Source organism: Hyperolius riggenbachi, chromosome 3, assembly GCF_040937935.1.
Source record: "Hyperolius riggenbachi isolate aHypRig1 chromosome 3, aHypRig1.pri, whole genome shotgun sequence".
Taxonomy (NCBI): Eukaryota; Metazoa; Chordata; class Amphibia; order Anura; family Hyperoliidae; genus Hyperolius; species Hyperolius riggenbachi.
The window spans coordinates 509550840-509576492 of NC_090648.1; the positions used below are offsets into that span (position 1 = coordinate 509550840).

General features: G+C 46.6%; 1 protein-coding gene across 1 annotated transcript in view; it reads right to left on the reverse strand.

The window, feature by feature from the left end:
• LOC137564469 (cationic amino acid transporter 2-like) overlaps window positions 1-25653 on the reverse strand; it is a 110837-nt gene that overhangs the window by 45093 nt on the left and 40091 nt on the right. The window contains exons 10-11 of the mRNA XM_068278367.1: window positions 24648-24814; window positions 22907-23015 (exon numbers count right to left, since the gene is read on the reverse strand). Of these exons, the coding sequence (XP_068134468.1) occupies window positions 22907-23015; window positions 24648-24814 (276 nt within the window). The remainder of the gene's footprint in view (window positions 1-22906; window positions 23016-24647; window positions 24815-25653) is intronic.

Consider the following 25653-nt stretch of genomic DNA (forward strand, 5'->3'; position numbering starts at 1 on the left):
CAGGGGAGGAAATTTGGAGGGGAATAAAGGAACAGACGGATTTGTGGCTGGCACCGCTGGACCTGAAACCGGGCATGAAGCTAGACACCTGGCACGAACTGGCAATGTACGCAATAGAGGTGCTGGCTTGCCCGGCAGCCAGCGTTATGTCGGAACGCTGTTTCAGTGCTGCCGGAGGCATCATCACAGATCGGCGTATCCGCCTCTCCACAGAAAATGCAGACCGTCTGACTCAAATTAAAATGAATCAATCCTGGATTGGAAACGACTACGCAACACTCCTGGACCCCAACCAAGTAACATGACCGATGAACATCTGGGATGGTTTAGCGTTTCCGGTCCCTGTTTATTGAACCTCTCATCTGTATTACATTTATGACTGCATGGCGGCAAAAAGCATTGCTGCTATATCCGCACGCTTTTTGTCCTCATGCAAGGCCTGGGTTGTTGTGTCTCACAAAGCGTGGCCTTCTCCTCCTGCGCCTCCTCCTGTTCCATCACGTGTGCTGCTGCTGCTGCTGCTGCTGCTGCTGCTGGGTTACCGTTGCCGGTCCCTGTTTATGGAACCTCTTATCTTTATTACATTTATGACTACATGGCGGTACAAAGCATGCTATCCGCACGCTTTTTGTCCTCATGCAAGGCCTGGGTTGTTGTGTCTCACAAAGCGTGGCCTTCTCCTCCTGCGCCTCCTCCTGTTCCATCACGTGTGCTGCTGCTGCTGCTGCTGCTGCTGGGTTACCGTTGCCGCGTGGTCCCTGTTTATGGAACCTCTTATCTTTATTACATTTATGACTACATGGCGGTACAAAGCATGCTATCCGCACGCTTTTTGTCCTCATGCAAGGCCTGGGTTGTTGTGTCTCACAAAGCGTGGCCTTCTCCTCCTGCGCCTCCTCCTGTTCCATCACGTGTGCTGCTGCTGCTGCTGCTGGGTTACCGTTGCCGCGTGGTCCCTGTTTATTGAACCTCTTATCTTTATTACATTTATGACTACATGGCGGTACAAAGCATGCTATCCGCACGCTTTTTGTCCTCATGCAAGGCCTGGGTTGTTGTGTCTCACAAAGCGTGGCCTTCTCCTCCTGCGCCTCCTCCTGTTCCATCACGTGTGCTGCTGCTGCTGCTGCTGCTGCTGCTGCTGCTGGGTTACCGTTGCCGGTCCCTGTTTATGGAACCTCTTATCTTTATTACATTTATGACTACATGGCGGTACAAAGCATGCTATCCGCACGCTTTTTGTCCTCATGCAAGGCCTGGGTTGTTGTGTCTCACAAAGCGTGGCCTTCTCCTCCTGCGCCTCCTCCTGTTCCATCACGTGTGCTGCTGCTGGGTTAGCGTTGCCGCGTGGTCCCTGTTTATTGAACCACTTATCTTTATTACATTTATGACTGCATGGTGGTACAAAGCATGCTATCCGCACGCTTCTTGTCCTCATGCAAGGCCTGGGTTGTTGTGTCTCAAAGCGTGGCCTTCTCCTCCTGCGCCACCCTCCTCCTGTTCCATCACGTGTGCTGCTGCTGGGTTAGCATTACCGGTCCCTTTTCCTGGAACCTCTTATATGTATTACATTTATGACTGCATGCCGACAAAAAGCATGTTACCTGTGCAAAGAAAACAGACATTTCCCGCATTTAAAAGACAGTTTTCCCTTTGAAACTTTAAAATCGATTTTCTCAAAAACTATAAGCTCTTTTTGCTAAATTTTTTTTTCCTCTTGTACCCACTCCCAAGGTGCACATACCCTGTAAATTTGGGGTATGTAGCATGTAAGGAGGCTTTACAAACCACAAAAGTTCGGGTCCCCATTGACTTCCATTATGTTCGGAGTTCGGGTCGAACACCCGAACATCGCGGCCATGTTCGGCCTGTTCGGCCCGAACCCGAACATCTAGATGTTCGCCCAACACTAGCTATTGTGTAGGGATGTTAAGAATTGCTGTCTGGATACTCCTTTGCCAAGGGGAGGGGGGGGGGGGGTCAGTCTGACTCCACTTAAGCCTAGCCCATCTCTCTAACCAGGTTAACCTTTTTGTGGCAACATCTCTAAAGGACAACTAAGGTGACATAAGACATGCATATGTACTGTACCAAGCTCACAAATGGCTAGGCTGGTTTTTTATGCCTGAAAGTTAAAAATCAGTTCTGTAACAGTTTCTGTCTGAGTTGGACTCTAACATAACCCTCACTGATAGGAATGGTGTTATGGCTGAAATTGTCAGTAACAGTGCTACTTGGATACTCCTTTTCAAAATCCGAATTGGATATCCAAACTTTTTGGTATCCAAGTAAACTTGGATATCCGAACCCAATATCCTGTATATCCAGATATCCAGATAGACCAGAAGTGACCTGAAAATGGCTTAAAATGCTTCCAAATGGCAAACTCCCTCCCCCCCCCCCCCCCCCCCCTTTTTTTTTTTTTTTTTTTTTTTATTCAAGGTGATTTTTGGCTTCTGCTCAGATATCTGAAGAAACTATCCACCCAGATTTCAGATGGGAAATCAGTTTGCTTGGATAGTCTATTCAGATTTTAACAAGATATCCAACTTGCTATTCAAAGTTCGCATAGTGAGAGAAATTTGGATTATCCGGGTAGTTTGGATATCTGACATCTTGCTGAGCACCACTGGTCAGTCAAATGGCTTCTGAGCGCAGGAAAATTGTCAATAGTTCTTAAAGAGACACTGAAGCAGAAAAAATGATATAATGAATTGATTGTGTACTATCTATGAATAATTACTAGATTAGCAGCAAAGAAAATATTCTCATATATTTTCAGGTATATAGTGTTTTTCTAACATTGCATCATTCTATAATATGTGCAGATTACACAACACTCAGCATTCAAAATGATTCTTTCAGAGCAGTCTGTGAAGTAATGACATCTCCTCTGGCAGAGGAAAAGTAAATAGTCCAGGAACAGTTGAGATAATTAAAGTCAGACAGCCCTCTCCACGACTTTCAAAGTCGTAGAGATTAATGGCTTTTTTGCAGAGATAACTGGAGTTTAACTCTTCCTGTACTGGAAACAATTACACTGTATCTGATCTTAATGTTTTATTTCTTAGCTGTGCTACACATGCAAATCATATCATAATTTTTTTCGCTTCAGTGTCTCTTTAAGGTAGCCACACTTTTTTTTTTTTAAGGATAGAATCAAAACCAGAGTTCAGTTGGACAAAGGCACCTGACCGTCACTGCAATCAGAGGTTGTAGTCTTGATGTGGGTATTGCCATAAAATCTGAAGTGATGGCTGAGATTCTAGCCTATATGCAACCTGCATATAAGCTTGGCATGAGGCTGCTCAAAAGCAGCAAGAAGTGCTTTATGCTCAACTGCATACAACGCGCTGCAGACTTGTAATTCATGCTGGAATTGCCATATTGTTAACCAACCACTTTAGTAACTTACTAATTTGAAGACTCCAAACCTCTTGAATACCATTGAACAGTGTGTGGTTATCTAACTGCTTCACCTTCTGGATACTGACTGAGCTTTGCAGAGGGACTTGTTATTGATTCTCAGCACAGGTATATACTAGATACAATCTGCAGGGTCTGAACTCAGCCATGATGGATAATAACTATCATCGTGGCCAAGAATCGGGTGTCCTCAGCCAGCTTGTGTACAGCAGGCGCTAAAGAACCAGCATGTGAGATCTTTAGCAATGGCAAGCGGTTTTCACACTGCTACCCCACCGCCGGAAGATGCTCCATTACTTGTTAGCACTCGGGCTGGGAACACACTAGGTGTTGCGCTCCAAACACACAAGTGTATATGCAGCAAAACGCATTTTCGTATTGTTTGCGTTATAGGGCATTTGCGGTTTGCACAAATAAGCAGCCCATGAGGCAGGGTGAGGCAGACTCCTCAGGTGGTGGTGGGCAGCACCTGCCGGGGGGAGTGCTGAGCTGGAGGGGGTAGCAGTCAAAGGGGTGCAGGGGGCATGGTGGTGGGGAGTTGGGTTGGACCCCCACTCCCTTACCTGGGACCCCCTTCCACTCTCCCCCCTCCAGCTATTAGTGCAGTGTGTCAGGCAGGGACATACTCACCTCTTCCTTCCACGGTCTAGCGCTGTGCACCACCGCTCATAACTTCCTGCAATACTGCCCACTAGTCCAACCCTCCCCCTCCCTGCCACTGTGCCCACTGCCCCCCTCCTGGCTGCTACCCCCTCCACGCTACGTATTCTGGGGCAATACTACTACCCATGGGGGGGGGGGGCAGCATCCTCAAGTTTGCCTCAGGTGGCAAAAACTCTAAAACCGGCCCAACATATAAATGGCAAGTGCAATTTTGTTTTTATATGCATTCTATGCAAATCCCTAGGAAGGAAACAGGAAGTGGAAATACACTATCAAAGTTGGTTTTATAAACAAAAAACAAACCGCTTAACACTTAAACTCTATACCAGGGGTAGGGAACTTATGGCTCGGGAGGCAGATGTGGCTCTTTTGATGGCTACATCTGGCTCACAGACAAATCAGTAGGGGTTGATTCACTAAGCTACACTACAAGTAGCGCAGCAGTGCAAGTAAAATTTTCAAAGTAGGCACGCTACTGCTGTAACATGCAAGTGGCAGGCAGCCTATTAGGCAAAAGTGCGGGGATCTCGTCCTACAAAGTGAATCAACCCCAAGTCAGCTAGCTAATTGTACAAGCTGTTAGTCAGTATTTCTCCTGTCTGGCTCTCAGGGAAATTGCTGATGTTGCTGAAACCCAGGAGAAGCTAAAGACGTGTCTGACAGATCCGCTGCCTGGCGGAGCAACTCTATACACATCACCTTGGAAACAGGGACGTGATCCCTACTGTCCCAGTTTGAAACATACTGTATGGCTCTCACAGAATTACATTTTAAAATATGTGGTGTTTATGGCTCTCAGCCAAAAAGGTTCCTGGCCCCTGCTCTATACCCTTGGTCACTATTGACACACATATGTACGGTTAGATGTTTTGGAAAAATATGCAGTAAGTTCAGCGTTTTTAAACCCACATTGCAGAACGCAAACACATTTTTTTTGTTTTTCATGTGGCTTATTGACTTACATTATACGCATTATTATCGTTTTATGCAACGCTAGAGTTTCTGCCTAGTGTGTTCCTACAGTCAGGGAGGTTTATATGGAGAAACCCACTTCATGGCAAATTAACGGAGACCAGTTTCATAGAAAATCTTTATAATATGACAAATGATAGCTTTCATATTCTATTACAGCAAAAAGTTACATCCATACATCTCGGTCTATTCCAGCTACAAATGTTTCCGTAACTTGGATTAATACATTAGAACTTCATTGATGGTTGTTACATCTTGGTGATTGTGTAAGCAGATAGTAGACTTCTATGTAATAATCATCATTGGTCCCTGATGCCAAGCTGTAGTGACAAATGCCATTTCTATTCTTATTGGCCAAGCTGGACTTCAAAGAACTGTGCTTTGGATCCCATCTCCTCGGAGCCGCTCTCCATACTCTGCAGGACAGTCACTGGGGTGTTCAGCCTCTCCACACTGTGGTGGATCCCATAGCCAAAATATATAACAAAACCTGCAGAAAAGATCAGGTGATCAGGTATGTGTTCACATTTATGCACTGTGTCCATTAGCACTTTTCCCTACATGCCGTGAATGGGAACAGCTGTTCCCAAAGCCGATCAAAGTGCCTGTGATAAATAAAAACCGGCGACAGCAAGATGTCAGCATTCATTCACAAAGTGAAAGTAAGGGCTGGTGCACACCAGAGCAGTTCTGAAGCGTTTTTTTAAATACTTGCAGGGGGAAAACCGCTTGGCTAATGAAAGTGAATGGGCTGGTGCACACCAGAGTGGCTCGTTTTTTCCACAAACGCAAACTCAGGCTGCTGCATTTTTGAGATTTCTGAGGCGTTTCTGCCTTAAAGGGGAACTTCAGCCTAAACAAACATACTGTCATTAAGTTACATTAGTTATGTTAATTATAATAGATAGGTAATATATTCTCTTACCCACCCTGTTTTAAAAGAACAGGCAAATGTTTGTGATTCATGGGGGCTGCCATCTTTGTCATGGGGGCAGCCATCTTTTTGGTTGAAAGGAGGTGACGGGAGCAGGAGACACTGTTCCAACTGTCCTGTGTCTTGATAACCCCTCCCAGCTGCACGCGCTAGGCTTCAAATGTCAAATTCAAAATGTAAAAAAAAAAAAAAAAAAAAAAAAAAAAAATTGCACCAAAACAGTAGAACGAGAACATCAGAAATCCCATCATGCTTTGCACAGCATTAGAAGAAAAATGCCCGGGCAGTTTTTTTCTGTGCAGCTAAAAATGAGGCTTGTATAAGAGAAACAAAGTTCTGATGCTGTTAAACAGTTAAAGAAACACCAGGCCTTTTCTTGCATAAACATGGCGGCATACATATGGGTTAGGCCACGCCCCCCTGACCCCATAGGTCAGACTTCTCTATAAGACTGAACAATGCCCCCCCCCCCCCCCCCCCCGCCATTCTTTTTTTCTTTTTTTCTGTCCTCGATGGACAGGTTCTCTATGACTATTTTTTTCTTATGTTTTTTTTTTCCCTCTGTTTACCTCCTTTTTCCTTTTTTGGAGAGGTATATCGTGGACAGCGGTTTCTGAGCCTCTTCCGCTTTTCAAACCGGCTATAAAACCTTTTAAATAAAGGTAGAAGCCGTGTGTCTGCCCTTGGAGAGAAGTTACCTCGTTGCCTGGTGGGGGCGAAGTCTCGCAGGACCTAACGCGAGAACTGCTGCTGGCAATCCTATTGGATGATAGAGAAGGGATTGCCAGCATCCAAGATGGTGCAGATAAGAGCGCTGCAAATCTCGCGAGAGCCGGGATTAGGGGCTGGAGAGGGATTGGCCAGCACAGCTTCCTTTCAAAAAGCAGGAAGAGACTGCAAAGAATGTACAGCCATCGCGGAGAGGCAGCGTGGGTGGCAGCGTCTAGCAGCCGGTACCACGCTCCTGGCCTCCTAAAGCCTCCTGATGCAGAAAGATACCTTCCTGGTTTCCTACTCCTCTTCGGATTCAGGTAGCATAACATCTAGCTTTTGAACAAATGGACAAAGGTAATTGCTGGGGATGATACTGATGGAGGAAAATTTTGTTTGTGTATTTTAAAGGTGAAATGGATGATTCAATGCCAGGCACTTCTGCTGGGGTATCCAGGTAACAGGATACTAAATGTATCCTTATCTCTGGTTTGTGCACTGGGTGTTCTTTTTTCAGCATTATTTTAGATCACCTGGTTGCTGGGCAGTATACTTAAAAAAGAGTGCTCTTTCTCTCTCTCTATCTTTTTGTGCATTATTGATACGGATTTTTTTAGTGAAAACACCACGTTTATTTCTTTTGTGTTTTCACAGTCCGTATGAGGGAGAAGAGGGACGTAAGATCGCTAAAAGCAATCAGTCCTTTCCTGGGAGAAACTTATCACGCTCCCGATCTCGAGATAGATATGAAGATTATCTTCAATCAATCAGATCGAATTCTCCTAGAAGAAATTCTCTACATGTGGACTCCTTTCAAAGAAGGAATACATCTAGAGACTTTGGCTACAGAAAAAGCCCCACTAGGATCTCACCAGAGCACCGTTCAGGGAGAGGCTATTATGATAACTACAGAGAAAGATCACCTAGAAGATATGATTATTATTACAGGCGTTCTCCTACACGCCCCTCATACTATGACAGATATGACTCTGATTTTTCTCCCAGGGGATATCGTTTTGCTAACCATTCCCCGGGAAGGCAGCAAAGAGAAAGGTCGCAATCCCCTAACTCGGAGGATATGACCCGTTATAAAAAGCCGGACCCGGACTTATGCTGGTCTTGTGCGCAACCAGCGTTACCTAACAAAAGAGTCTGCGAATCCTGTTTTTCTGAACTAGCTAGAAATAAAGAAGCAGACAATGAGCAAGTATTAACTTATATACAGCAAGCAGTCCAGGACACTTTTCAAAAAATGTCAGCATCCCAGACAGTCGCCGCAGCAACGTCTGCGCCAACCCAACCGGAGGAATCGAGTTCTCAGGGTGAGCTTCCTCCGATTGGGTTCAATTTTGCATTAGTACCAGCTTTCGTAGAGGCAATAAAATCAGCAATTGAGTGGCAGGAAGAGGAGGATTCGCAGCATGAGCAGGATAAATACTATCCGCACCTTCAGTCCAAGCCAAAATCCTATAGACACGATAAGATCCTCAGCAAGGTCAATGTTACACACTGTCACAGCGAAGCGAGCACTCTGGTTAAAGCCTTGGTCTGCAGATCAGGCGTCCAGACATAACTGGTGTAAAATTCCTTACGATGGGACTCATCTGTTTGGCCCAGTCATGGACAGAGCCATTTCAGTAGTTACGGGAGGAAAGACGGGATTAATTCCACAAGATAGAAAACCTAAGGAATATAGACAGCAAAATTCCAGAAGGTTCTTTACAAATAGATTCCAGCAAGCACGATCATACAGACCAGGAAAACAGTTTAGTAGAAACTGGAGAGGCACACAGTCAACATTCCTCAAGTCTAACAGGAATAAAGCAACCCCTTCTACGCAGCAGAATAAGAAGTCGTTTTGAGGGTGCGGCCACTCAAGAATCCCCGGTAGGGGCAAGACTTCGTCTCTACTGGAGATCTTGGGTGGAGGCCATAGAAGACCCGTGGGTTCTGAAGACACTAAAGAGGGGTCATATGTGGAGGTTCGGGAGAACCCCTCCCGTAAGTCGTTTCATCATGACAAAGGTTCCACAGGACGAACAAAAATATCGAATCCTGATAGATTATGTCCGATCATTGGAAAAGGCAAAAGCAATAATTCCAGTTCCGATAGGGGAAAAATTCAAAGGGATTTATTCACCACTATTCTTAGTGCCAAAATCAACAGGCAATTGGAGACCGGTCTTAGATCTAAAGTTTCTAAACCGTTATATAGAGATAAGGCATTTCAAAATGGAATCCCTACAATCAATAATTAGAGTTGGGCCGAACGGTTCGCCGGCGAACGGGGTTCGCGCGAACTTAGGTGGTTCGCGTGCGGGTACCGCACGCGAACCTTTTGCGGAAGAAGTTCGGTTCGCCCCATAATGCACCTGAGGGTCAACTTTGACCCTCTACATCACAGTCAGCAGGCCCAGTGTAGCCAATTAGGCTACACTAGCCCCTGGAGCCCCACCCCCCCTTATATAAGGCAGGCAGCGGCGGCCATTACGGCCACTCGTGTGCCTGCATTAGTCAGAGTAGGGCGAGCTGCTGCAGACTGTCTCTCAGGGAAAGATTAGTTAGGCTTAACTTCTTCCTGGCTGCATACCTGTTCTGTTCAGTGAGCCCTCAGCCCACTGCATACCTGTACTGTGATCCTGCCACTGCATAGCTGTTCAGTGATCCTGCCACAGCATACCTGTTCTGTTCAGTGAGCCCTCAGCCCACTGCATACCTGTACTGTGATCCTGCCACTGCATAGCTGTTCAGTGATCCTGCCACAGCATACCTGTTCTGTTCAGTGAGCCCTCAGCCCACTGCATACCTGTACTGTGATCCTGCCACTGCATACCTGTTCAGTGATCCTGCCACAGCATACCTGTTCTGTTCAGTGAGCCCTCAGCCCACTGCATACCTGTACTGTGATCCTGCCACTGCATAGCTGTTCAGTGATCCTGCCACAGCATACCTGTTCTGTTCAGTGAGCCCCCAGCCCACTGCATACCTGTACTGTGATCCTGCCACTGCATACCTGTTCAGTGATCCTGCCACAGCATACCTGTTCTGTTCAGTGAGCCCTCAGCCCACTGCATACCTGTACTGTGATCCTGCCACTGCATACCTGTTCAGTGATCCTGCCACAGCATACCTGTTCTGTTCAGTGAGCCCTCAGCCCACTGCATACCTGTACTGTGATCCTGCCACTGCATAGCTGTTCAGTGATCCTGCCACAGCATACCTGTTCTGTTCAGTGAGCCCTCAGCCCACTGCATACCTGTACTGTGATCCTGCCACTGCATACCTGTTCAGTGATCCTGCCACAGCATACCTGTTCTGTTCAGTGAGCCCTCAGCCCACTGCATACCTGTACTGTGATACTGCCACTGCATACCTGTTCAGTGATCCTGCCACAGCATACCTGTTCTGTTCAGTGAGCCCTCAGCCCACTGCATACCTGTACTGTGATCCTGCCACTGCATAGCTGTTCAGTGATCCTGCCACAGCATACCTGTTCTGTTCAGTGAGCCCTCAGCCCACTGCATACCTGTACTGTGATCCTGCCACTGCATACCTGTTCAGTGATCCTGCCACAGCATACCTGTTCTGTTCAGTGAGCCCTCAGCCCACTGCATACCTGTACTGTGATCCTGCCACTGCATAGCTGTTCAGTGATCCTGCCACAGCATACCTGTTCTGTTCAGTGAGCCCCCAGCCCACTGCATACCTGTACTGTGATCCTGCCACTGCATACCTGTTCAGTGATCCTGCCACAGCATACCTGTTCTGTTCAGTGAGCCCTCAGCCCACTGCATACCTGTACTGTGATCCTGCCACTGCATACCTGTTCAGTGATCCTGCCACAGCATACCTGTTCTGTTCAGTGAGCCCTCAGCCCACTGCATACCTGTACTGTGATCCTGCCACTGCATAGCTGTTCAGTGATCCTGCCACAGCATACCTGTTCTGTTCAGTGAGCCCTCAGCCCACTGCATACCTGTACTGTGATCCTGCCACTGCATACCTGTTCAGTGATCCTGCCACAGCATACCTGTTCTGTTCAGTGAGCCCTCAGCCCACTGCATACCTGTACTGTGATACTGCCACTGCATACCTGTTCAGTGATCCTGCCACAGCATACCTGTTCTGTTCAGTGAGCCCTCAGCCCACTGCATACCTGTACTGTGATCCTGCCACTGCATAGCTGTTCAGTGATCCTGCCACAGCATACCTGTTCTGTTCAGTGAGCCCTCAGCCCACTGCATACCTGTACTGTGATCCTGCCACTGCATACCTGTTCAGTGATCCTGCCACAGCATACCTGTTCTGTTCAGTGAGCCCTCAGCCCACTGCATACCTGTACTGTGATCCTGCCACTGCATAGCTGTTCAGTGATCCTGCCACAGCATACCTGTTCTGTTCAGTGAGCCCTCAGCCCACTGCATACCTGTACTGTGATCCTGCCACTGCATACCTGTTCAGTGATCCTGCCACAGCATACCTGTTCTGTTCAGTGAGCCCTCAGCCCACTGCATACCTGTACTGTGATCCTGCCACTGCATAGCTGTTCAGTGATCCTGCCACAGCATACCTGTTCTGTTCAGTGAGCCCTCAGCCCACTGCATACCTGTACTGTGATCCTGCCACTGCATACCTGTTCAGTGATCCTGCCACAGCATACCTGTTCTGTTCAGTGAGCCCTCAGCCCACTGCATACCTGTACTGTGATCCTGCCACTGCATAGCTGTTCAGTGATCCTGCCACAGCATACCTGTTCTGTTCAGTGAGCCCTCAGCCCACTGCATACCTGTACTGTGATCCTGCCACTGCATACCTGTTCAGTGATCCTGCCACTGTATACCTGTTCTGTGAACCCGCCACTGTATACCTGTTCTGTTCAGTGGACCCGCCACTGTATACCTGTTCTGTTCAGTGGACCTGCCACTGTATACCTGTTCTGTTCAGTGGACCTGCCACTGTATACCTGTTTAGTGAACACGCCACTGCATACCTGTTGTGTTCAGTGAACCCGCCACTGTATACCTGTACTGTTCAGTGAACCCACCGCATCAGTGCGCATACCTGTGCAGTTAAGTGAACCCACCTACCTACGTGAGTGCACGCAGTGTGATATACCACTCCGTGCATACCCGATATGGACAAAACAGGTAGAGGAAGAGGAAGAGGTAGTGGCAGAGGCAGAGGAAGGCCACCCGGCAGGTCTGCGCGAGGTCGTGTAAATGTAATTTCGTGTGGACCTGGCCCACAGTACAGTGCTCGGAAGAAGGCACGTCCCATCACCTCCCAAGATTGTCAGGACGTGGTTGAGTATTTAGCGACACAGAACACCTCATCTTGCTCAGCCACCAGCGCTACTACTAGCACCACTTCCGCTGCATTTGACACTTCGCAAGAATTATTTAGTGGTGGTGAAATCACTGATGCACAGCCATTGTTACAGCCAGATGAATTTTCACCAGCTCATATGTCTGCGTTACGCGACAACACTATGGATGTAACGTGTAAGGAGGATGAAGGACCTACACATTTGGATTTTTCTGAGGCAAGCGAAGCTGGGCAGGATGATTACGATGATGACGATGATAGGGATCCTCTGTATGTTCCCAATAGAGGAGATGAAGAGGGGGACAGTTCAGAGGGGGAGTCAGAGAGTAGTAGGAGGATAGAAGTTGCTGAAAGAAGCTGGGGCAGCTCTTCGTCAGAAACAGCTGGTGGCAGAGTCCGGCACCATGTATCGCCAGATTCGCCACCTATGTACAGCCAGCCAACTTGCCCTTCAGCATCAGCTGCTGAGGTGCCCACATCCCAGGGTGGCTCAGCGGTGTGGAAATTTTTTAATGTGTGTGCCTCAGATCGGACCAAAGCCATCTGTTCGCTCTGCCAACAAAAATTGAGCCGTGGAAAGGCCAACACTCACGTAGGGACAAGTGCCTTACGAAGGCACCTGCAGAAAAGGCACAAACAGCAATGGGATGGCCACCTGAGCAAAAGCAGCAGCAGCACACAAAAGCAAAGTCACCCTCCTTCTCCTCTTCCTCCTTCAGGTGCATCATCTGCTTATGCCGCTCTCTCCCTTGCACCTTCACAGGCACCCTCCTCCACTCCGCCTCTGCCCTTGAGCGGTTCCTGCTCCTCTGCCCACAGCAGCAGTCAGGTGTCCGTGAAGGAAATGTTTGAGCGGAAGAAGCCACTTTTGGCCAGTCACCCCCTTGCCCGGCGTCTGACAGCTGGCGTGGCGGAACTGTTAGCTCGCCAGCTGTTACCATACCGGCTGGTGGACTCTGAGGCCTTCCGTAAATTTGTGGCCATCGGAACACCGCAGTGGAAGATGCCAGGCCGCACTTATTTTTCCAGAAAGGCCATACCCCAACTGCACCGTGAAGTTGAGAGGCAAGTGGTGTCATCTCTTGCGAAGAGCGTTGGGTCAAGGGTACACCTGACCACGGATGCCTGGTCTGCCAAGCACGGGCAGGGCCGCTACATTACCTACACAGCCCATTGGGTGAACCTGGTGGTGAACGATGGCAAGCAGAAAGCGGCGGACCAAATTGTGACACCTCCACGGCTTGCAGGCAGGCCTCCTGCCACCTCCTCTCCTCCTGCTACATGCTCTTCGCTGTCCTCCTCCTCCTCCTTGGCTGAGTGGCAGTTCTCCTCTCCAGCTACACAGCCCCAGCTCCGCAGGGCCTATGCTGCATGCCAGGTACGACGGTGTCACGCCATCTTAGACATGGCTTGTCTCAAAGCGGAGAGTCACACTGGAGCAGCTCTCCTGGCTGCTCTTAAGAAACAGGTGGATGAGTGGCTGACCCCGCACCACCTGGAGATAGGCAACGTGGTGTGCGACAACGGCAGCAATCTGCTTGCCGCTTTGCATATGGGGAAGCTGACACACATACCCTGCATGGCACATGTCATGAATCTGGTGGTTCAAAGATTTGTGGCAAAGTACCCTGGCTTAGCGGATGTCCTGAAGCAGGCCAGGAAGTTCTGTGGGCATTTGAGGCGCTCTTACACAGCCATGGCACGATTTGCAGAAATTCAGCGTAAAAACAACATGCCGGTGAGACGCCTCATTTGCGATAGCCCCACTCGCTGGAACTCGACCCTCCTCATGTTCTCCCGCCTGCTAGAACAGAAGAAAGCCGTCACCCAGTACCTCTACAACTGGAGTAGAACGAAACAGTCTGGGAAGATGGGGATGTTCTGGCCCGACAACTGGACAATGATGAAAAATGCATGCAGGCTCATGCGGCCGTTTGAGGAGGTGACCAACCTGGTGAGCCGCAGTGAGGGCACCATCAGCGACTTAATTCCCTACGCGTACTTCTTGGAGCGTGCTGTGCGTAGAGTGGCGGATGAAGCTGCGAATGAGCGTGACCAGGAACCGTTACGGCAGGAACAGGCATGGGACCAATTTTCATCAGACCCAGCTGTTTCCTCAACACCTGCGGCAGCACAGAGGGGGGAGGAGGAGGAAGAAGAGAGGTCATGTGCAGAAGATGAGTCAGACTCAGAGGATGATGAGCAAGGTGTTTCTTTGGGGGAGGAGGAGGAGGAGGAGGGGACAGCGGCAGGAGAACAACCGCAGCAGGCGTCGCAGGGGGCTTGTGCTGCGCAACCTTCCCGTGGTATTGTTCGCGGCTGGGGGGAGGAGGTTGACTTACCTGACGTCACTGAGGAAGAGCAAGAGGAGATGGAGGGTACTGGATCCGACTTTGTGCAGATGTCGTCTTTTATGCTGTCCTGCCTGTTGAGGGACCCCCGTATAAAAAACCTCAAGGGGAATGAGCTGTACTGGGTGGCCACACTACTAGACCCTCGGTACAGGCACAAAGTGGCGGACCTGTTACCAACTCACCGGAAGGTGGAAAGGATGCAGCACATGCAGAACCAGCTGTCAACTATGCTTTACAATGCCTTTAAGGGTGATGTGACGGCACAACGCCAGCAAGGTACCACTGCCACTAATCCTCCTCCCGTGTCCACGCAGTCAAAGACAGGACGCTCCAGCGATCTCATGGTGATGTCGGACATGCGGACGTTCTTTAGTCCAACGCCTCGCCGTAGCCCTTCCGGATCCACCCTCCACCAACGCCTGGAACGGCAGGTAGCCGACTACCTGGCCTTAAGTGTGGATGTAGACACTGCTGTGAACAGCGATGAGGAACCCTTGAACTACTGGGTGCGCAGGCTTGACCTGTGGCCAGAGCTGTCCCAATTTGCCATCCAACTTCTCTCCTGCCCTGCCGCAAGCGTCCTCTCAGAAAGGACCTTCAGCGCAGCTGGAGGCATTGTCACAGAGAAGAGAAGTCGCCTAAGTCACAAAAGTGTTAAGTACCTCACCTTTATAAAAATGAATGAGGCATGGATCCCGGAGGGCTGCTGCCCGCCCCAAGACTAAGTCAGTCCCCGCACATACAGCATCTCTGCCTGCACGCCGTGTGACTGGCTGCCTGGCCTGCCCCAAGAAGACTAAGTCGCTCCCAGTCCCTCCACACAGCATGTCTGCCTGCAGGCCGCTTCACTACCTTCTCCGCCACCACCAACAGGGTCCGGGACTCCAGGCGGATTGCTGAATTTTTTAGGCCGCTGCTAGCAGCGGCCGCTGTAATAATTTTTCGGGTGCGTGTACATGACTGCCTAATTTTTCTGGCTGCACTGCGGGCAGCTGCAACAACAAAAGAAAAGGCATGAACATGCGCCCATTCCCCTTCGTGATCATTACCTTGCCGTGGTGAAGGGGCTTGCGTATCACAATGGAGCAATGACCGGCGCCTAGATGAGTGTCTCGGGGGGCACACCCACGATAATAAGGTCGTTGCCTCATTGTGGTCAGACCAAATTTGATCAGCTGGACAGTCACTGTTCTGTCATTCAGCTACATCAGCCAGGTGACTGACCATATGGGCTGTAAAGCCACCAAAACCTGCACTCTCGCCATGGTGCGCACCAGTCCAGCACGGCCGTCACTACACAAACAGCTGTTTGCGGTGCGTTACACGATGAGTTTGGTGCGTCAGTGTGAAGCAGTACCTTAATTACACTACCTGATTGATGTATACACATGCAAGATGTTTGAAAGCACTTTAGGCCTGTCATTTAACATTCAATGTGATTTCTGCCCTTAAAACGCTGCTTTGCGTCAAATCCAGATTTTTCCCGGGGACTTTTGGCATGTATCCCACTCCGCCATCCCCCCCTCCAGGTGTTAGACCCCTTGAAACATCTTTTCCATCACTTTTGTGGCCAGCATAATTAATTTTTTTTTTCAAAGTTCGCATCCCCATTGAAGTCTATTGCGGTTCGCGAACTTTAACGCGAACCGAACCTTTCGCGAAAGTTCGCGAACCCGGTTCGCGAACCGAAAATCGGAGGTTCGGCCCAACTCTATCAATAATCCCCATGATTTAGGTGAACGATTGGATGTCATCTGTAGATCTGGCAGACGCATACCTCCATATCCCAATCAATCAACACTACCAAAAATTCCTACGTTTCGCTGTCCAAGGGAAGCACTATCAGTTCCAGGCACTGCCGTTCGGTATCTCTACGGCCCCAAGATGCTTTACAAAGGTCCTACTACCAGTGATAGCTTTTCTAAGAACGCAGGGATTACGGGTTTTCCATTATCTAGACGATATACTTCTTCTGAATCAGGACAAAGATATTCTTCTTTCTCATCAAAAAAAGTTATTAACAACACTGGAGAGCCTGGGATGGTTAGTGAACCTAGAAAAAAGTCATCTTATTCCCTCACAAGACATGGTATTCCTAGGAGCCAGATTCATAACAACAGAAAACAAAATTATTTTGCCACAACAAAAGGTTTGTTTAATTCAGGAAAAAGTGTTACAAGTCCTACATACACGAAGATTATCGGTGAGACAGTGTATGAGCCTATTAGGGACATTATCATCGACAATACTGATGGTCAGGTGGGCCCATTGGCACCTGAGGGTTCTACAGAATTACTTTCTGAGGAAATGGAACAGGAAAAGTTTGAAGCAGATATTAATCCTTCCGGAACAAGTGATTTCGTCCTTGACTTGGTGGACGACCAAAAAGCATCTTTTGAACTGTCATTAAATTCAGCCTTCAACGCCACTACTGATTACCTCCGATGCAAGCGGGTCAGGTTGGGGGGCTCACTGCAACGGTATCCACATGCAAGGAAAATGGATGCAGCCAAGCAATCATGTCCCGTCAAACATCCTGGAATTGAGAGTGGCCTTTATGGCCCTAAAATCTTTTCACTTTCTAGTCTACAAAAAGAATGTATTATTAAGGATAGACAATGTAACTGCAGTTACCTACATAAAAAGACAGGGGGGGAACTCGGAGCTTAGCTCTGCTTCAGGAGACAAGCAAAATAATGAATTGGGCGCAGAAGAATCTGGCCAATCTGTCAGCAACCTACCTACCGGGAACCAGCAATTATATAGCAGACCATCTGAGCAGGACATTTGCAGATCAGAACGAGTGGCGACTGAACGATCAAATATTCAATTGGATTACAGAGCTATGGGGCAGACCAGAAGTGGACCTCTGGGCGACTCCGTGGAATGCGAAAGTAGAGAGGTTCTTCACCAGATACCCTCATCCGGGGGCGTTGGGAATAGACTGCCTGACGCAGGAATGGACTTTCAGCACAGGATATGCCTTTCCTCCACTTCCAATGATACCCAGGTTCCTTCAGAAAGTGTCAACAGGGTCCGCCACGATCATAGCTATAATGCCGTTCTGGCCCCGGAGACCCTGGTTTGCATTGGCGATAGAGTTGAGTGTGGAAAAGCCAATAAAACTCCCGCAGTGGCACAATCTTCTGTTCCAGGGGAAACTTCTTTATCCGAATGTGCAAACACTACATTTAACTGCATGGAAACTGAGAGGCAAGCATACTTAACCACCCTGGCGTTCTGATTAAATCGCCAGGGTGGCTGCGGGAGGGTTTTTTTTAAATAAAAAAAAAACTATTTCATGCAGCCAACTGAAAGTTGGCTGCATGAAAGCCCACTAGAGGGCGCTCCGGAGGCGATCTTCCGATCGCCTCCGGCGCCCAGAATAAACAAGGAAGGCCGCAATGAGCGGCCTTCCTTGTTTTGCTTATATCGTCGCCATAGCGACGAGCGGAGTGACGTCATCGACGTCAGCCGACGTCCTGACGTCAGCCGCCTCCGATCCAGCCCTTAGCGCTGGCCGGAACTTTTTGTTCCGGCTGCGCAGGGCTCAGGCGGCTAGGGGGGCCCTCTTTCGCCGCTGCTCGCGGCGAATCGCCGCAGAGCGGCGGCGATCAGGCAGCACACGCGGCTGGCAAAGTGCCGGCTGCGTGTGCTGCACTTTATTTGGTAAAAATCGGCCCAGCAGGGCCTGAGCGGCAGCCTCCGGCGGTGATGGACGAGCTGAGCTCGTCCAGACCGCTCAGGAGGTTAAATCAGGGCTGCTCCAATCCTGTAGTAGAGACTCTCCTAAAAGCTAGAAAATCCTCAACAAATTCAACTTATTATAAAATCTGGGAAAGATTCGCTACCTTCGCATTGGAAAAATCTTTTGACAAATTATCACCTAATGTAGGTAATATCTTAGACTTTCTTCAGTCGGGAGTCGACAAATCGCTAAGCCTCTCGGCTCTAAAAGTCCAAGTCTCAGCTATATCAGCACTGACAGTTACGAAGTGGGCACTACATCCATTAGTAGTACAATTTCTAAAAGCAGTTCTGAAAATCCGTCCGCCAAGAAAACCTTTTTTCCCGAAGTGGGACCTGTGTATAGTCCTTGATGCAATGTCTCTGCCACCGTTTCACCCTATAGAAACATCCTCCTTACAAGATATAACTTTAAAAACCCTTTTTCTTACAGCAATATCTTCAGCAAAGAGGGTGTCAGACCTGCAAGCTTTAGGTTGTTCAGGAAATTTGCTTGAATTCTATCCAGACAGAGTGATAATAAGACCAGTACTGTCCTATATTCCAAAGGTGGCCTCTGTGTTTCATATTAATCAGGAGCTGACGCTCCCTACCTTCTCAGTCGAAGGGGAAGATCACCCTTTGGATGTCGGCAGGTCAATAAAAGCCTATCTGGCAGCCACGGCTTCCTTCAGAACATCAGAACATTTGTTCATCAATTCACAAGGGATAAACAGGCAAGAAGGTATCTGCAAGGACACTTTCTGCATGGTTAGTAAAAGCTATTCAGAAAGCATACCAGTTAAAAGGTTTGCCAATACCTCGAGAAGTGAAAGCTCACTCCACGAGAGGTATGGCTGCATCATATGCTCAGTTTTCAAAGGTATCCTTAGATACTATTTGTAAAGCAGCTAGCTGGTCATCCACAAATACATTTGTGTCTCATTATAAAGTTGACTCTGCTTTCTGGTCATCCTTGAATTTTGGGAAAGCTGTATTATCTGCAAACTGTTAAATAAAAATAGTGTGTTTACTGCAATTTCCCTCCCTCATTATTGATTGGATACATCCCATATGTATGCCGCCATGTTTATGCAAGAACCTAGAAAATTGAATACTTACCTCCAGTAATTTTCTTTTCTTGTATAAACAATGGCGGCATACGAATCCCACCCTTCTGTCCATTCGAGGACTGATTTTTACCAAGAATGGCGGAGGGGGGGGCATTGTTCAGTCTTATAGAGAAGTCTGTCCTGTGGGGTCAGGGGGGCGTGGCCTAACCCATATGTATGCCGCCATTGTTTATACAAGAAAAGAAAATTACTGGAGGTAAGTATTCAATTTTCTAGTTTCAGTGCTGCTGAGTCAATTTTTAGTCTGGAGGTTCACTTTTGTTAAAGTATAGAAAAGTGGGAAAACCTTTCTGAAAAACGCTCGATCAGAGTGGTTTTCCAAGCGTTTGTTACAGACGCTGTTCAGTAACAGCTTTACTGTAACAATATTTGCTATCTGCTACACAAAAACGCTCCAAAAAACGCTAGGCATGGTTAGACAACATGCCTAGAATCGCTCTGAAATCTGCTTCAAAAACCTCTAGCATTTTGCAGATCTGCTAGAGGTTCTGGTGTGCACTGGGCCTAATACAGATACACATAACACTTCCAAGTGTGGCACCATCTTGTGGCCAAAAAGTAAAAATACACCTACATATACTATTATGTATAAAATACTTTTTTTTTTTGTTTTTTTTTTTGTTTTAAACCGATTACACCCCTACCTCATAGTTACCAAAATATAGCATTGTAAAAAAAAAATTAAAAAAAAAATTGACATAGGGACTTTTTAATAATTGTCATGAGGATATATTACTGTTTTTGTAAATAACTGTTTTGTAATTATTGATATACCGTGGTAGAATATAAAAAAATAACCTTTGTTTCCAAATAAAATATTAATTTTACTAGGGACGTAATTTACACATCTCTAATTTTTTTTTTTTTCAAAGGTAACCTGAGGTGAGAGCAATGTAGAGGCTGACATGTTTACATATTAGCTTGCCATACATTGTACTAATTACATAATTAAATGCTGTGATAGCTGGGGCAAATGGGCAAATAATGTGGGTTTAATCTACACTAGCATTGTTTATTTTAAAGCTATAGGGGTGAAATTGGAGAAATAGTGTAATTTATGTTTTTCATTTTTTTCCTTTTTTTTCCCCTATAAAATGCATAGAAAATAAAGTAATTACTGACATGTTTCGACCACTAAACCTTAATTTGTGGTAAAAAAAAAACCAAAAAACAAGATATAGATCATTAAGGTGTGAGAAGCAGCGATAAAGTTATAGACAAATGAGTGGGAGGAGCGCCGATAGGTGAAAATGTCTCTTGGCCGGAAGGTAAAATAGCCTGGGGTGTGAAGTGGTTAATGTGCTGTCTAAAAGTTACTTACATGTCTAATGGATCACTGTTGCAAGAATCTGTGTGGTTCTTGCAATGTAAAATACTCATTCCTTTAGAACCAATTATAAAGAATAAAGACCATGCTGAAAATCCCCTATGGAGAGATGGACTAGCCCGAAAGCTGTCGGTAATGTCAAATTTCTACTGCCTACTGTAAGTGACAGCAACATAGGAGAAAAGTAATTTGTGGCTCATTTCACTCTGGAAGATTTAAAAAAAAAATGATAAAAATATATTTTACATTTTAACATTTTTCATGATAGTGTTCCTTTAAGGGGGTGGGGCAGTTTTTTTTACAGGCCAGTGCATCCACACCCCGCAAAATAATACAAACTAAATACCTAATGGAGGTCCAAAGATGTTACACAGCTTCACCTCCAGTCTTTCGAAGCCAGTATACAGGACCTTGACTGTGGTTCACGAAAGTAAAATTTATATTCGCATACTGTACGTGCACATTTTTTTACCGCCATTTACCCCTAATGTAAACGCAACTTGCTTTATGTGCACAACGCACACATTGATTCCGTAAACTGCGTTACACAAACAGCATAGCGTGCGCATTGTAAATCAAGGCCTTTTATTATTATTATTAATGAGACTTTAGGTGTAAGATTACACCGGCGTAACAATAGGGGATGCAACCCCTGCACCAGCGCGGGGGGGGGGGGGCGCTCTGGGACTTTTTTGGGGCAGGCAGGGTCACAACATAAGGAGGGCGGGCGTGGCCGCAGATCGGAGGGGAGGGGGGACATTCCCCTCCCTCACCTCGGGCTCTCCTCTTAGCGCTCCCCCTCCTGCAATCATTAGCGGCGGCAGACTGGACACATACCTCCTTAGCGCCGGAGGTCTCCCATCAGTAAGTGCTTCATGTCACTTCCTGTGTAAACAGGAAGTAACATGAAGCTCTTAGAGATCAGAGACCTCCGGCGCTAAGGAGGTATGTGTCCAGTCTACCGCTGCCACTAATGATTGCAGGAGGGGGGGCACTGAGGATTTTTTTTTTTGCAGGGGGGCCCGGGGATTTCTAGTTACGCCCCTGCAAGATTATGCGTACTTTCACACTGAACCTGTTCACAATAGATAATATCATCACATTCCGACGCTATGCAATTATATTTCTGTGGCGTGTTCACACACAGTGTAGCAGATCTCATCGGAGTAACGCACAGCACGCTGTAAGTGTTTTGGGACGATGTGTGTGTTAACACTGGCAGTGAAGCATAATTTCATTGTACTATATGCTTCACTGTATAGTCAGTGGTCACACTGCGACGTCTAAGTGCGCGATGCAACTTTTCGCCACGGTTGTGAACGTATCACAATGCAACATGCATAGTATGAAAGGACCCTATGAATAGGTCTACTGAGTGAGGATATAGCGGTAAAGAATGGATGGACGTTAGTTAGGCATGGGGTTGGTGGACGGCTAGGCAAAAGGGTACATACACACATCCAATTTTCATTACCCAAACATGGACCAATATTACCACCTCTATGTAGTGCGAGGGACCACAGATTTTGAATACTATTAGCAGATTGTGTAGGTAGACGCTCATATTACATGGAAGTAGTAAAATTGGGCAATTATTGGTCAATGAAAATTGGATGTGTGTATGCACCTTTATTGCCAGATTTGGATGGGCAACACACAATGCAGAATATTGGAGTTACACTTTAAGCCTGGTACACACTTTCAATTATGATTGGACAATCACTGACCAATTTTCCCACCTCCGTGTAGTATGAGGGGTTTATCTACACAATCTGCTCGTATTATTCAGTATCTGTTGACCCTCATATTACATGGAGGTGGTCAGTGATTGGCCAATCATAATTGAAAGTGTGTGCCAGGCTCTACCACTGGCTACCTATAGAATGGAGGGTCCTATTCAAGATCGGCCTACTGACATTTAAATCCCTGAATAATCTGGGCCCTGGATACATGAAAGATATGTTGCAGCTGTGTAGCAATCCCCACAATCTCAGATCCACAGGTTCTAATAATCTAGTCCTACCCAGAGTCCACTTGGAAACTTTTGGTCCCAGAGCCTTCTGTCATGCCGCTCCTACGTTATGGAACTCCTTACCTCAACAGATCAGGACAGCTCCATCCCTGGACGTGTTTAAATCCAGACTGAAAACCCACCTGTTCAGTCTGGCATTTGCAGAAATATAACTTTTGTTGTGTGAATACTTCATCCTACTACCAATTACTGAATCTGAGAGAGCCTAAGCGCTTTGAGTCCTATGGGAGAAAAGCGCTATAGAAATGTTATTGTAGTGTATTATGCTCTCAGCTAACCTCAAAACAAATATATCCAACTTACCAACTATCATCCAGACGGCATATCGGAGCCACGTATCTGCGCTCAGCTGAACCATCAGGTAGACATTCACCAGGATACTCAGGACTGGTAAGAATGGCAGACATGGAACCTGCACACAGATATCTGTATTAGGGCCTGTCTGCACTCGTCAGTTTTTCTGGGCACTTTCTGCACAACTGCAATCAATTAATCAATGGAATAGTCACACATGCAGAGACTGGAAAATTGTATACTCACCTCCCGGTAAAAATTGTATACTCACCTCTCGGTAATTTTCCTTTACAGATAATGGCGGCATACGGATCCCCCGCTCTTGTCCATTTGAGGACTGCTTTTTATCAGAATGGCTGGAGGGGGTGGAGTCCTTTAATTTATTGAGTGGTCTGTCCTATCAGGTTTGGGGGGTGGAGCCAAGCCCAGCAGTATGCCGCCATTCTCTGTCCAGGGAAAACTATTGCCAGCAATACAAAGCTGACAGACAACTTATGCAGAAAAAGTGACGATTGGTGACAACAGACAAGCCCTTATTCTGCACTCAAAAACAGAAAGGGGTCAGATATTACATAGAGGCATTTTCAGTGAAACAAAACAACGCAGAAATCTTTGTAAGGTATAAATTAATATATATATATATATATATATATATATATATATATATATATATATATATATATATTTTTTTTTTTTAATAGCGCCAACATCTTCTGTAGTGCTTTACATAGCACCAAACAAATGGCGTGGAACAGAAGAGCAGGATTATCCACCAGGCAACCTAGGCAGGTACTTGAGGCCTAGTGGGCATCAAGGGGCCCACCTACCCCCCTCTCCACTTTAGCTTACCAAAAAGATAACTAAGGGCCCCAAATATACTACCTTGTCCAGAGCCCCATTACATCTTTATCCATCTCTCAGGTACGTGGATATATGAGAAGTTTAAAGGACACCCGAGGCGAAATTAAACTAATGAAAAACAATTGTATCCATCTTCCTGCTCCTAAAAATGACTTTTTAAGATATTCCACAGTTTTATTTTATATTTAAATCTACTTTTTTTTAAGTTTTAACTGTTTTATTGTTTTTGCTCAATGACACATTAATTGAAGTATGCCAGAGCTAAAATGTATTAACTATTCTCTTTCCTGCTCTCAGAAGCCATTTTCTGCTAGGAAAGTGTTTTATAGTTGGAATTTCTTATCAGTGAGGGAGGGTCACACTGTAGTCACTTCCTGTCTGAGTCAGGACTGAGTCAGCCACTTACATACCTGATATTTAACTCTTTCAGACAGAGAAAGAAAAATAGGAACATAGCATAGTTATTAGTGTGCTAAGCACTGTACATACACATGTTTATCTCATCATGTCACATGTCACTTCTGGTGTCCTTTAAAGCTCTCAGCCTGACCTAATGAGTATTTCTCTTCACTTAAATTCTTATACTGTCTAATTTTATTTGTGTGGTCATGTACTAACACCAGTCGTGATCACAAATAAACTGTCACACTGTCTAATCAGCTGATCATTACCAGATCAGTGCCCACTATTCCAACATCACATGACTAGAGACAGGTGGCCAATGGGAGAAGCTCACTGAGAAAGGAAGGGAAAGAAGCAACATAGGGCCCGCCTCCATTTGTTTCCACACACAAGTTTGAATGCGGAGTTGTAAGCTATTGAAAGCAATGGGCTGCATCTGAATTTGTATGGGAGGAATTAACAACGGACGGAACGATAAACAACTCACCATAAACGCGGCTTTGGTCTGGTTCTGGGGCTGCTGCCAGATGAAGAAGGTGAGCGCTACTATCCCGAACAGCGCCAGAGCGAGCGGGATAACACACCACAGTACTCCGGCCAGCATGTACTGCGACCCCACCGTAGAGATCACACTCGCTATACACACCAAGATCGCTGAAAGATCGGAGACAATGATCAGTGCTAACATCATTCTGTACAATATTACTATCAGCAGAAGCTTCTAACATTTTCACTGAAACCCAAAAGTATTAAAGCGGACCTGAACTCAGAACCTCCTCTCTACTCTAAAAGATAAGATAAGCAACAGCATAATAGCTTTTAGAGAAAAAAATCCTTGTAACAGCTCATAGAACTCCTACTGAGTATATTGGGAGAACAGAAAGGGTTAACCTCCTGTGTTTACATATTAGCTCAGAATTCGATAGACAGCTGAAAGCTCATATTACATTATTTCTGAGAATTAGACAGGCTGTTCTCTACAAACACACAGGGTGGATTTCCCTGTGTCCTCCATGTCTCCTGTGCAAGCATTCAGCTCCGCTTTAAAGAGTACTTCCAGTGTAAAAATAGAAAGCCTGCAATGTAAGGCTCTCTACTGTTGCTGCACGGACCACTAGGTGGAGCCATAAGGCTAATTAAAGGGAACCTGAGGGGAGAGGGAGGCTGCCATATGTATTTGCTTTTAAACAATACCAATTGCCTGGCTGTACTGCCAATCCTCTGCCTCTAATACTTTTATCCATAACCCCTGAACAAGCATGCAGCAGATCAGGTGCTCTGACTGAAGTGTAACTCAGTTTTACTGGATTAGCCATATGCTTGTTCCAGGGTTTTGACTCAGACACTGCCTATGCCAGAAGATCAGCAGGGCTGCCAGGCAACTGCCATTGTTTACAAGGAAATAAATATGGCATCCTCCATTTCTCTCTCACCTTCGGTCCCCTTTAAAGTGTACCTGATATTAATTAAAAGTAAAAAACCAGGATTACGAC